Here is a 14,276-nt window from a genome sequence, read left to right as displayed (position 1 = left end):
GTTCCCAAAGGCACCAGGGAAACCGGGGGCAAGCTGTGATGAAGCAATGAATGAAGCACTAAAAATGTTCCCGAGCTCTCCCATTAGGTATTTGCGTCTCCAAGAAACCATTCCCTAATCTGAGAAATCAGAAATCAAGGAAACTAGAACATCTGAGGGCACTCCCTTGAGGGCTTATATTTTGATACTCTTCCAGATCTTCTTCCTCCTGCCCCACCCTCCTTTCTGGTGACACTGAGAGTATAAAATGGGCCTGGGTTCTGCCCGTGCATCACATAAAGTTCAACATGAAGACAGGCACCATCTTTGTTCTGGTGGCTTTCATCGTCAGGGGCCTGGAGGTGGCCTATACTCACAGACCTACTTTCGGAGGTGAGGTTGCTGAGGGGATCCTCCCTGAGAGCAGAGAAGGCACAGAGCCCAGGGTTAGACCAGGAGATGGTTTGGCACGGAAGCTGCCGTGTCCCCACTGCAGAGTGGAGATTCGGCATTGATCAGATGCATTTCCTTTGATCTAAATGAGCGGTCACCCCGCGTTTCCCATTCCCCTTATCAGATTGGGTTGGATCTGATATGTATTTCTAAAAGAGGTACGTGTGGTTTATCTTACCATTCTGGTTGTTATTTTATTTACTGTTGCAGATATCTTTGTTAGATACATAGTCTTTTGTTATATAATCTATTTTATTTGTGTAATCTCTCTCTCTCCTCTCCCCTCTCGCTTACTATATGTTTTGCATTTAGAAAGCGTTTCGTTTTTTGTTCTATTAGTTACCTTAAACTAAGACCTTTGAGTACCACCCTTGGTCCCCCTTTTTTTTATTATTACCTATAGGTTTCCTGCTATGAGTAATAGTCATAATGAAATTAGCTGATTTCCTTCTTTCCTTCCTCCACACTCCCCTACCCCCAACAGCTGATTTTAAGCAATATCCTTTCATTCCCACTTAATCATATTAAGGTACTTATCAAGCTTACTCTGCTTTTCCTATGTTCTTTCCTTCCCCCTCCCCGATTTTTAATAGATATATTGTCAAAACATATAGCTACTTCATAGACTCTCTCCATAGACCATTATTAAGTCTGAATTCTACTGTAAGTATATATCTAATGGCCTTACTAGTCCCCGTTTTGATGCCTCTCCAGTACTTTGGTTGGCTGGCGATCAGTCTCTAGTACATTCCTCAGGAAGTTCCCATGGGAACAATGGCCCCAGTCTTCTCCATCAGTCACCTCATTGCTTCCTGCGGATTTCTGCACAGAGGCAGATGCTTCACTGGTGTGGTAGGTGACAGTGGTTTGTCTCCTTCCATCCACTCATACTGTGGAGTTTGAGGGGATACCTTGTTCCGCAGTTTTGTTGTCTATGTGTTTTGAATTATGCTATTTTGATTGCTCTGTGTGTTTTTAAGGGGAAATTATAGAAGATTCAAATATTATGCCAACTTACACAATTAAAACCACCTTCCCAAAATCTGACGTTATTTTTTTGTAACAACTTCTAACTTTCTCCTTTGTGAAGTGTCTGTTCAATCCTCTTGCCCATTTTTCTATTAGGTTATCAATTGTTACTATTGATTTGTAAGGGATTCTGGATACAAGTTGTTTGTTGTATATATATATTATAAACATTTCCTCCCAATGTAGCTTTTCTTTTCACTCTCTTAATGGTGTCATTCAATGAAGAAGAGTTCCTAATTTTAATGAGGTTCCATCTACCTATCTAGTTTAATGGTCAGCGATATTTCTGTAATATTTAAGAAATATTTGCCTATCCCGAGATCATGAAGCTATCTATTATAGTATCTTCTAGAAGCTTTATTGCTTTACCTTTCACTTTGGTCTATAACCCATTTGGAACAGAGTTTGTAGTGTGGTGTGAGGTAGGGGACAAGTTCCTTTTTTTCACATGGACAGTCCAGTTAATCCAACCACACTGAAGTCCTGTAACTTTGTTTAAAATTGTCTTGATTCTTATTTTGATTATTGTTGGTTTGGGAAACTTACATATAAACTTAGAATCAGCTTATCCATTTTTGTGAAAAATCCTTCTACGATTTCTACTGGGATTGTATTAAATTTCAGTTTGGGGGGGTAACTGGTATCTTTATAACACTGAATCTTTTCATCCATGAACATGACGTCTGTCTCCATTTATAAGACAGTTAAATTTTTTTCTTAGTAATATAGTGTAGTTTTCTGCACATAATTGGTTAGATTTATTTCTAGGGAACTGATGGTTTTTGAAAGATATTGTAAAGACATCGAGAGTATTTATTTTCTAATCGTAAGACTTCAAAGCTTCTAACTGTGTCTTTCCTCTCGCCAGCAATCTGTGTGAAGGAGTGTTCAGAAGACAGGGACTGTGAAAGAGGAAAAGAATGCGTGGAGATTGGCTGTGCACGTATCTGCGTCCCACAGGCTAAAAGAGGTGAGCCCTGACTTTCTCCACCCCAGCCTATCCTGGGAGAATTAAGAGCTTGGTGTTATCTGAACTTGCACAATTGTGTGATCACCCAGAGAAACACACCCGAATGCCTGAGGTGTCCCTCTGTTCTTGCCCTTTGAGGGAAAGGTTGGTCTCAGAACATTTATCCCAACATTTTCAAGTTGAGAATCCTAAAAAAAAAAAGAATCTCATTTAATTTTTCACAAGGAATACGTATTTATTACAGAAAAGTCAGGAACTACGGAACAAAAATGATGACAAGATGTGCCTGTAATCTTATTACCAGGAGGTAAACATAGTTACATGTATGTTCATATCCTTCCACAAATATATTCAGGGGGTATGGTGCCAAATAATCATGGCATCACACTCCACGAACAAACATCTTTAAACTTTTCTTTTTTCTTTTTACTCTCGATAATATGTAGTGAATAGCTTGCTACAAGCATGGACATATTTCTACAACTCTATTTTTTTCAAAGACATCAAAGCATTTTTACTGTGAATGTACCACATTTTGTTTACTACTTCTTGACCAATGGGCTTTTAAACTTCTCTAATATTTTACTATCAAAGGGTTCCCTTGAAACTAAATCGTTCCGTTTATAACTTGATTATTTCCTTAGGAAACATTGCTAGAAATGATATTGCTGACTCCAAGGGCATGCATGTTTTTTTAAATCCAAAGATACTTGGCCAATTTGCGTTTGTGAGGATGTATTGTTTATGGCAAAAAGTTTCATAAACTTCAAAATGCTGGGTATTGTAAGGTCGGATCTTAACAAATGGCACCGCGAGAAACGGAGGAAAGCTTCAAGTGAGCTTTATTAGGGAGCGCTCCCGGGCAAGGTTCACTGGTCCGAGAGAAAGGGGCCAGAGAAGTCGCACCCGGGTGAGGGTCGGGCAAGATATTATAGGGGAAGAAGGGAAAGGGGTGTGGTGAATCTGGGAGGGCGCTGGGTATTCCTTATTTGGTGGTCTTTTCGGGTATCCTGGGGGACCATTAGTCCCGCCCCTCGCCCCTCGAAAGGCGGGAAGGCTGGGCTGGGTTCAAAGTCCCCAGGTCAGTTCCTGGAACTGGGTGGTCCGGAATGTCTCCAGGGCAGTTTCTGGAACTGGGTGGTCCGGAGAATTTCGGTCTGATGCAACCTGTGAATCTGATTGTGTTCCCCTGCCTCGGGCCAGTTGGCCTTACAGGTATATTTTAATTTTAAATTACATGCAACTTAAAAACAACTTCAAAGATGTTTATGAAATGTTTTTAGGGAATGTTTCAAAGATCCTTTGCCATAAGTTGGCATCCCACATGATGGGAAAAAAGTGAAAAACACATATTTGGCAACTTCTCTGTGCCAGATCTTTTTCAAAATACATTATTTTGTTTAATCTTGAGAACTTTAGGTATGAAAGATATAGGTATTCATCTCACGTACATTTTACAGATGAGGAAACTAAAGAATGAACCAAATATATATTTTTCTTTTTCTCACCTTACCGTGATTCCTGTCCACCCTCTTCCTTTTTTTTTTCTATTTTTATTTTTTTATTTTTATTATTATTATTTTGCGGTACGTGGGCCTCTCACTGTTGTGGCCTCTCCCTTTGCGGCGCACAGGCTCCAGATACGCAGGCTTAGCGGCCATGGCTCACGGGCCCAGCTGCTCCGCGGCATGTGGGATCTTCCCCGACCGGGGCACGAACCCGTGTCCCCTGCATCAGCAGGCGGACTCTCAACCACTGCGCCACCAGGGAAGCCCTCTATTTTTATTTTAATTTTCAATTTTTATTTTTTTAACATCTTTATTGGAGTATAATTGCTTTACAATGGTGTGTTAGTTTCTGCTGTATAACAAAGTGAATCAGTTATACATATACATATATCTCCATATCTCCTCCCTCTTGCGTCTCCCTCCCACCCTCCCTATCCCACCCATCTAGGTGGTCACAAAGCACTGAGCTGATCTCCCTGTGCTATGTGGGTGCTTCCCACTAGCTATCTATTTTATATTTGGTAGTGTATATATGTCCATGCCACTCTCTCACTTTGTCCCAGCTTACCCTTCCCCCTCCCTGTGTCCTCAAGTCCATTCTCTACGTCTGCGTCTTTATTCCTGTCCTGCCCCTAGGTTCTTCAGAACCATTTTTTTTTTTTAGATTCCATATATATGTGTTAGCATACGGTATTTGTTTTTCTCTTTCTGACTTACTTCACTCTGTATGACAGACTCTAGGTCCATCCACCTCACTTTAGTTGTGGCATGCGGATCTTTAGTTGCGGCATGCAAACTCTTAGTTGTGGCATGAGGGATCTAGTTCCCTGAGCAGAGATCGAACCCAGGCCCCTGCACTGGAAGCTCAGAGTCTTAACCACTGGACCACCAGGGAAGCCCTGTTCCTCGAGTGTTTATGGGTTCCTACCCTGAAGGCTGACCATTAACCTCCCCCGCCCCCCAAAAAAGTCATTGTGCCTCCCAAAAGACACATTGGACCCTCAGGCATATGAGGCCCCAGCAGAACCAATCCAAGAAGCCACGAGGGCATATGTGTCTGTTGGGGAATCACAGAGAAGGTATTGATTCAATATGGACTTTGGGGCCAGGTCCTCCCGGGTTCCAACCCCAGAACCACCACTCACAAGCCCGGACCGTGGGCGAGTCATTTATGTTCTCTGAGCTCCTATTTCCTCATTTCTTAAATGGGAATGATACATAGCTCAACAACTCTTTCTTGTGTGTGCAACTGTCACACATAGGAATTGCTCCGTGAGTATGAAAATCCTTCTTCTGTTTTCCTGCTCATCAACAGCTTTGGCCAAAAAGCTGAAGGTCAGGGGACTTCCCTGGTGGCTCAGTGGTTAAGAATCTGCCTGCCAATGCAGGGGACACGGGTTCGAGCCCTGGTCCGGGAAGATCCCACATGCCACGGAGCAACTAAGCCCGTGCGCTAAAACTACTGAGCCTGCGCTCTGGAGCCCGCAGACCACAACTACTGAAGCCTGCACGCCTAGAGCCCGTGCTCCGCAACAAGAGAAGCCACTGCAATAAGCCCGTGCACTGCAATGGAGAGTAGCTCCCGCTCACCACAACTAGAGAAAGCCCGTGTGCAGCAACGAAGACCCAATGCAGCCAAAAATAAATAAATAAATATATTTAAAAAAAAAAAGCTGAAGGTCATTTCTCTGAATTTTCTTTATTTTCTTAATATATGTTCCTTTGTTTGTTAAAGTTACACATTTCTTGCCAAAATTAAAATGTCATAGACTAAACAAAAAGGGCTAAATCTGCCTACAGTTCTATCCCCTTTGAATAATCACCATTGATTGTTGGGTAAACATTATTTCAATGTCCTCTATGAATATGCTAATATATACTTATTTTTATATGTCCTGTTTCATTCTCCATTACACTGTGTGATATATGCCATGTATAAGTGGGTCCATTGCCTAATCTCCGCCATGTGTATGGTAGCTTCCAGATACCCACACCTAAGGCTTCTTTGTGTTCACTGAGGCTTTTATTCTTTTTCTTTTTTTCTTTACTTTTTTATTTTATATTGGAGTATAGATGATTAACAATGTTGTGTTAGTTTCAGATGTACAGCAAAGTGATTCAGTTATACATATACATGTATCTATTCTTTTTCATATTCTTTTCCCATTTAGGTTTTTACATAATATTGAGCAGAGTTCCCTGTGCTATACAGGAGGTCCTTGTTGGTTATCCTTTTTAAATATAGCAGTGTGTACATGTCAGTCCCAAATTCCCTAACTATCCCTTCCCTCCACCCTTCCCCCACTGGTAACCATAAATTCATTCTCTAAGTCTGTGAGTCCATTTCTGTTTTGTAAATACGTTTATTTGTATCATTTCTTTTTAGATTCCACATAAAAGCAATATCATATGATATTTGTCTTTCTCTGTCTGACTTACTTCACTCAGTATGACAACCTCTATGTCCATCCATGTTGCTGCAAATGGCATTTCACTGTTTTTAATGGCTGAGTAATATTCCATTGTATATATGTGCCACATCTTCTTTATCCATTGCTCTGTCGATGGACGTTTAGGTTGCTTCCATGTCTTGGGTATTATAAACAGTGCTGCAATGAACATTGGGGTACATGTATCATTTCGGACCATGTTTTTCTCCCGATATATGCCCAGTAGTGGGATTGCTGGGTTGTGTGGTAGTTCTATTTTTAGTTTTTTGAGGAACCTCCACACTGTTCTCCACGGCAGCTGTACCAATTTACATTTCCACCAACTCACTGAGCCTTTTCTGATGTTAGAAATCTGTATGGAGCACTGCCAAAGAGATGGGGACTGTGGAGCTGGAGAACAATGTATCCAGAAGGGATGTAGTCGAGTCTGCTCTTCAGTCCAGGACCCAGGAGGTAAGAGCACACAGCCTTGCCCAGGTCCCCAAACCCTGCACAACACAGAGACTGCGTGCTTAGCTCTGCCCAGACTTCCCTTCCTTAGATGGTTAATTTCCAGGGTGTCTGCTTTCAGGCTTGTCCTTCCAGAGGGAAAAGCATGTCACAGACCTGTGTGTCCTGACTTTTTGAGCACAGAAACTTCTTTTATTTTGTTACACAACTAATAATGTTCATTATAAAAAAAACCTCAGAAATGCTACTAATTAAAAAGATAAATTATCCAATGGATAATAATTATCCACTGGATAATTTATTTTCCATAAATTATCCCATTACCCAGATAACCACGTTAACCTTTAAAATAAAAGCTTCCATGTTTCATACACACACAGATATATTTTTTCAGATTTAACAAGGAATAAATGTTTGTTTTGTGGTTACTGCATGTCTGGAACTGTGCTGAGTGCTGGGAGATAGTTAAGGAGAAGTCTTCGTCCTTAAAGATCTCATAGTAACAGAGATATAAACAAACAAACAAAAATCCAGGATATATGATTTTTACAAATATGGTGTTGCAGCCCATCCCTGATCAATAAACACAATTCTATCACACATTTTAAAAAGCTTCATTGTTTTCCAGTATGATATGCGTTCTTTCCATGCCTTCTTCTACTATTATAGAATTAGATAATTATCATTTTGAGTTACTTTTTAATAACAAGGACAAGATAAATGTCCTTGAGCTAAATCATATTTCTTAGCATAAATTCCTAAAAGCAGAATGGCCAAATTACATTTGAAAGCTTTTGATATAGATTGCTATATTGCCTCATGAAGACACCTTTCAACACCAAAAAAGCTATAGCCTCACTCCACGTATTTGTAATTTAACAGACAAACATCTACTCGCATTGTGTATGTATATATCTGTGTTATTGATGTGTTTGTACTTATATTTGTAAAAGCCAAGAGAAGATTCCAGAAGGAGCTACAGGAAATAGTAGATATCTCCTGGGAAATGGGCTGGTTGGGTTGAGGGAAAGAGAAACTTCCTTTTTACTTAATATAGTTGAGTATTTTTTGTTTTAAAAATAAAAACATACTACTTTTAATATAGTGCAAAATAGGTAGATACCTTGTCTATATTTTTTGAATTGGATAAAAGGTTAAACAAACGAACCTTCTCACAGCCCTCCCCTGTTATCCTGTCAGGCTTAACAGTTTTCAGCTGAATTTTTTCTACGAGTAGGTTTCTGTGTGGAGGAATGCCAAGGACCCTGGGACTGCGCTATAGGGAGCTGGTGTGTCAACAACGGATGTGGCCATGTCTGCATACCCTTAGGAAACCCAGGTAAGCGCTGCAAGCCCAGCTGTCCATGTCCCTGACTAACTGAATGCTTAACCCTGCCAGGACAATGGCTCTTAGGCCAGCTGCACAGAGAGAGAGGAGGCGGCTATACTGGGGCCACTACTAACCTCTGGGAGAATTAGAAAAGAATAGAATTCTTCCAAGTCTAGAAGACCATGAAGACAGATTAATAATATCTTGCTTTAGAAGTATTTGTAAACTTGAAAAAGCTGGAAATACTCTTAAAACAAAAATGAAATAACGTTAAGGTACCAAATTATTCTTCAACAAGGTCTGGAAAGAACACGGTTATGAACAAGTTAGCTGATATCTCACACCCAAACACACGTCCACACCGGTGTGAAACACACAGGTCCATTCATTCAGTCCACCAGCATGTACGCCTGCCCAGGCGGATTCTTGCCAGCCATGGCTGGCTGGTACTCTTTCCCTACAGAACCTTCAACTCCCTAGGATTGATCCTTCAAGCCTAGGATTGATCTTCGCTGCTGTAAGTTTGGTGGGTGCATCAGAGTGGCCTGGGAGTGACTTCCCTGGTGGTCCAGTGGTTAAGACTGCAAGCTTCCAATGCAGGGGGCCCAGGTTCGATCCCTGGTTGGAGAACCAAGATCCCACTTGCTGCATGGCACAGCCAAAAAACAAACAAAAAACAAAGTGGTCTGGGAACTAGGGAGGCTGTAGAGTTAAGACTGGGTGTATCATCCAAGGAACAGCTTGCTAACACACCTCTACATTGTCTCAGGATCAAGGACCACACTTAGATGTTTTGGGGTGGGGGGGAGACAGAGGTGTATGTAAGGAAACCCCACAGATGAAGGAGATCTCTGCCCAACATGGAATAGAGAATTGTCAACCACCATTTCACTTGATTCACAAGAGTGATAGCCAGCCTGCATTTTCCATGTTAGTTAGTCTACCCTAACTCAATAGGGTAGACTGTTTTGGGGGGTGATATACAGCAGGGGTTCTCCCGTATCAATACACATAAGAATGACCTTGTGAGGGGTACTTCCTTGGTGGTCCAGTGGTTGAGAATCCATCTTGCAATGCAGGGGACACCGGTTCGATCCCTGATCGGGGAACTAAGATCCCACATGTCACGGGGCAACTAAGCCTGCGTGCCACAACTACTGAGCCCACACACCACAGCTAGAGAGAAGCCCACGCACCGCAACGAACGATCCCGTGTGCCGCAACTAAGACCCAATGCAGCCAAAAATAAATAATAAATATGTATTTTTAAATGAATGACCGGGGGGAAGGCTTGTTAAATCCAGATTGCTGTGCCCCAACCCTAGAGTTTCTGTTTCAGTAGGTCTGGGGTGGGGCCCAAGAATCTGAATTTCTAACAGGCTCCCAGGGGATGCTGATTCTGCTGGGTCAGGGGACCCATTTTGAGTAGCACTAGATACTGGATTGGGGATCTTAGTTCCCTGACCAGGGATGGAACCCGGGTCACAGCAGTGAAAGCGCCACATCCTAACCACTGGACCAGCAGGGAACTCCCTTTAAACAAAACAAAAACAAAAACAAAAAACTTGAAACCTGGTCTTTTGTCTTTTATCTAATATTTCTTTCCAAATGCAGTCATCAGAGCCCTATACTAGAAGTAAGGCTGGTGGTGGTATTAGTACCCAGTCTGATTTTCACACTGTGGGACTCAGTGTTCATTGGCGCCTGAAGGCACATAGAATTGGTGAGAAGTTGTTTCTGTTTGTGATCTGGGATTTAATTATCTAGTTTCAGCTGGAACAAAAAGAAGGGGGTTAATGGCAAAGCTCTCTCCTCTTCTCCCAGGATGCTGCAGCTGCTGGTCATCAGTGTGTTTTCCCACACACAAAACAGTACTGTGTGCCTCCAAGGTTTAGAAGGGGGAAAGATTGGGGGCATCCGGAAGGGAAGAGGCTAAAGGTCCATCAGGGAGTGAGACACTTCAGCTCGCTCGCTCTCAGCACTGGGTCCCACTCCCTTCTACAGAGCCAGCCTGGGTTCTGGCAAGACTGTTTTGTTTTTCAGATGAACGGAGAGCTAGAACTTGTCCACAGCGGACACCAGAATCGTCTGGAATTTGTGTTGAAATGTGCACAGGGGATGAATCCTGTCCCCTGGGACAAAAATGCTGCAGCAATGGTTGTGGACACGTTTGTCAAACCGCTGTTTGAACCGTGAGTATAAGATAGAGAGCTGCTTAAGGGGAGGATGAGTCCCTGCTGGCCTTTGCTAGCCCAGAAGGGACCCCAGCTGCCCCTCTGCTCACTGAAGTCTGGGTGACTTGTGGAGAAAGCTGGTTGGTAGCAAAGAGCAGGAATTTCTGGAAGGTGACATAATTACCTTTGTATTTCAGGAGGAGGACTTCATTATCCGTTCGGATGATAATTGAACCTTGGCCTCCTTCAGTAACTGTTCCCAAACGTCATCTTTATTCTAAGAGCTGTGCTTTCTTACCGACCCCAGGATCACAGGATGTGGATCTAAAATAACTTGGTTTAAGTGTTGAATTGTGGCAATTGTTTGAGGAATCATGGGGTGACTGCTTTCAAAATTATCTTTCTTCTTAATAAAATGATTTCTGTAACATTATCAAACCTGAGTCATTATTTCTATGTAAGATTTCTAGTTCACTTACATTAGTACGTCTACCTGCAACAAGTATTTAACCCCAATCTATGGACCCTCTCTCTTTTTCATCATCCATCACCATTCATGTCCTCTGTTTCTTCCTCAGCCTTTTCCCTGAGACCAGCCCAGGCACTCAGCACTGCCTGGAAATCCAGCCACACTTCCCCCAGAAAATTCACTCTCCCAACAACCAAGATTTCCACTTATCTTTCTTTAGCTCCCTGTCTCATCTACCTCTCACTCCAACTTCCACCATTCAGGTCTCACCGTCTATCTCATCTATCCTTCATTAGGAAAAGAACTGCACGTTTGCAAAAATGTCCTCCTCTTCTATCCCCATATATGTGTATCTATTTACTCTGCTTTATCCCCAGTAATAATGGAAAAAAAAAATGCTCGCTACTCCTATTTAAGTCCAACCCCTCTACTAACATTCTTCTTTTCGAATGAAAGACTTCTCTAATTATTATCTCCAGTACCGTAGACGTCTCCCTTACTACTAGATCCCCCCCCCCTTGTCGCACACCTATGCCTTGACTCCATATTTCAATCCAGCTACCATCCACTCCACAGCTGAAACTACAGCTATCATTGTCTGTCTATATTTGCTTCTCTACTTCCTCATCACTGTTTCCATCCCCTATTCTCTCCTCAAAGGGCACGTCTCCCTCTTCCCTCTGATTGGCTCCAATCCCCATCTCACCTCACTCCAGGACTCCAACCAAGCTTCCTGTGGTCTACCACACACACTGAAACTTGGATAATGCCACTCACGTAGTCTGAACATCACCTACTACTGGGACCCTCTGAGCAGGGCACAAGGAATGGAGAGCTAGCACGCCCCCAAAACGAATCATCTCAGGACTTAGTAAAGTAGCAGAGAGCCTATTGGGCCCCCAGTCTGGAGGATGATGCCCAAAGGAGTGACAACTAGATCATGGTTCTTTTCTTGGTACCAAATGCTCCATAGAGGTTGTAAAGAATAGCCTCTTACTTTTAGGAGTTTCAAACCCAACCGAGAGTAAGGAAACATTTAAAGGAGAAGGAAAATATTTTATTTGATATATTTTTCAGTTTTAGATATTTCCCCTACATTATTTCCTTATCCTTACAACAGCTCTATGAGTTGAGAATGCTGAGCCTCTAACTCTTGATGAAGAAACATAGATTAATTGTCAAGGCCATATGGCCAGGATGTAGTAGAACCTGCATTTAAATCCAGATTTTAGTGGCTCCAAAACTCTCTCTTTTTCTTATACTATACTACCTCCAAAAATAAAAATGCAGGATGCATATTTATCTGCAAATTTAATTCCAGCCAACCACTTTGAAAGCTGCTGTACTCACCACCCTCCCACAGTGGGAAGCACTCATAGTGTTGGGGCCTTAGGAATTGACACTGCAGCGTTTCCTAACACTTGGTTAGTGACTTGTTACAGGATCTGTGTTAACATTTGGGCGACCAAGCACTTGAAAGACCTGGATCAATTACACAGTCTCTGTGCCAAGCTAATTAGTCCCTAACAGAGAGGCTATGGGTGCTGGGTCCTCCTGAAACTTTGAGAGATAAAGAGGGAACCTCTAAAGTTGGGTTGTGAGAATAGCACCATCTCACCTGACCGTGGATTGCAATGTTCCTGGAGTCTAAAGTCTACATGAGATGCCGGGGGAAGCAGTGCTTTCTGGCTGGTACATTTGGATCTGTGCAATGGAAAGTCACTGGTGGCCCAAAAATCTGTACTTATTTCCAGCTGGTCCAACTCCAAAATATTTGTCTACATTACCCTTTTTCTCCTCTTCACTGAACTTCACTTTCTCAATATCATGCTGAAATCCCAGGGCTCACAAATATTCCCTCTCCTATGCCAATAAAATGCACAGTAGGGTCACCCCAAAGTCGTTGAGCCTCACAGCCTATAAGGAAGGAATGAAATCACATCTGAATTATAGCATAGGCTGGCACTTCTTAAATGCAAGAAGAACGTAGTATTCCATAACGGCTGCACTATCACCACTATTCAGGAAAAATAATAGTGACTTTAAGAAACTAGAATTTCCCCCCCCCCCAAAATAGCCCTTCTCTTTAGCAGTGGAGTGTGTGTGCGTGTGTGTGCGTGCATGTGTGTGTGTGTGTCGGATGGTTGGGGGGAGGTACAGGGGGTGGTTGGGGCAAGAGATTAAATGGATTTGTCAAGAGTTTTGTGACTAAAAAAAAAAAAAAAAAAAAAGAGTTTTGTGACTAGGGAAGTTCCCTGGTGGCCTAGTGGTTAGGATTTGGTGCTTTCACTGCAGAGGCCCGGGTTTGATCCCTGGTCAGGGAACCATCCCACGTGCCACGTGGCCAAAATACGAAAAAAAAGAGAGAGAGAGAGAGAGTGATGTGACTAGAGTTCACATTGTATTAGTTAGCTGCTGCAACCAATAAATCCCCAAATCTTACTGGCTTAACTCAGTTATGGTTTATTCCCCCCTGGTGTGAAATCCAAAATGGGCATTCTTGAACTGCAGGCAGATTTCCTCCAAGTGGTAATTTGGTAAGCGGGCTCCTTCCATATTGTGGTTTCATCAACCTCAACATTTGGCTTCCAGGATCACTTGCCTAAGTGCTTCAGGCTAACAATAGGAAGAAGAGGATGGATGGCATGGGTTTGGGGTGGGGAGGGGAGTTAAGGGCTTTGCCCCATAAGTGGGGCACATCACCTCCGCTCACATTGCCTGGAATTCAGTCACATGGCCATGGCCAGCTGCGAGGAAAGCTGGGAGCTGTAATCTACTGTGTTCTTAGGAAGAAGAAATGAGTTTGGTAAAGTCATTTACCCAGGAAGTCTGACGCTCATGGGTTGAGTAGGCCTATCCTAGTGGTCAGATAGAGCCATCCTTGTAAAATAAAAGTTTTTCCAAACAGTTTTACAAAAGGAAAAATGAAAACTTATACAAAAAGCTGGATCCACATTTCTGAGAACCTGTAATAAAGGGAGGCCTGAGGATTCTGTACAATGTAGAAGGAGGGAAAAAAGCTATGATACTCAGAAATGGAGTTTTCCTTCCATCTGAACATGGCAGGAGGCTTATTTACCCAAGGGAATTTCTACTTGTTAGCAGTTCAAGTAGTGTGACCCAGTGAGGAATTCTAGAGAGTTCCATGGAGGCTGGGGGGAGAAGATGAGAGGGTACCAGTGCCCATTCTTACTTAGATCAAGCCTTGAGTCCTGTAATATTAATATTTGGGTCTAGAATATAGTGAGTGGGAATGTGTAACGAAAAGGCATAAACAGTGTTGGATGGACGAGAGAGCTTGGGATTTGGAGTCAGAAAGACTCGGGTAATTAAGAAGATGTGTGAACCTGGGGAAGTTATTATCTCCCCATGTATGAAATGGAGATAAACCCTGAGAGTATTTTTTATCTTTAAAAGGAGTGGAGATAATGTGTATGCGTGTGTGTGTGTGTGTGTGTGTGTGT

General features: G+C 42.5%; 1 protein-coding gene across 1 annotated transcript; it reads left to right on the top strand.

Annotated features, from left to right (window-relative positions):
* The first annotated feature begins 287 nt into the window (after positions 1–287).
* On the top strand, positions 288–10,762 carry LOC114889755 (WAP four-disulfide core domain protein 3-like). The gene is made up of 6 exons (XM_029213309.1): positions 288–372; positions 2,330–2,431; positions 6,738–6,842; positions 8,077–8,178; positions 10,213–10,361; positions 10,541–10,762. The coding sequence occupies exons 1-5, from the start codon at positions 288–290 to the stop codon at positions 10,356–10,358; spliced, it is 540 nt and encodes a 179-aa protein (XP_029069142.1). The 3' UTR covers positions 10,359–10,361; positions 10,541–10,762.
* Positions 10,763–14,276: the final 3,514 nt, after the last annotated feature.

This window comes from Monodon monoceros, unplaced genomic scaffold (genome assembly GCF_005190385.1).
Source record: "Monodon monoceros isolate NGI ecotype Baffin Bay Population unplaced genomic scaffold, NGI_Narwhal_1 Super_Scaffold_9, whole genome shotgun sequence".
Lineage (NCBI taxonomy): Eukaryota > Metazoa > Chordata > Mammalia > Artiodactyla > Monodontidae > Monodon > Monodon monoceros.
Note: the sequence above shows the minus strand (reverse complement) of the source record. Positions and strands in the feature narration are given on the sequence as shown.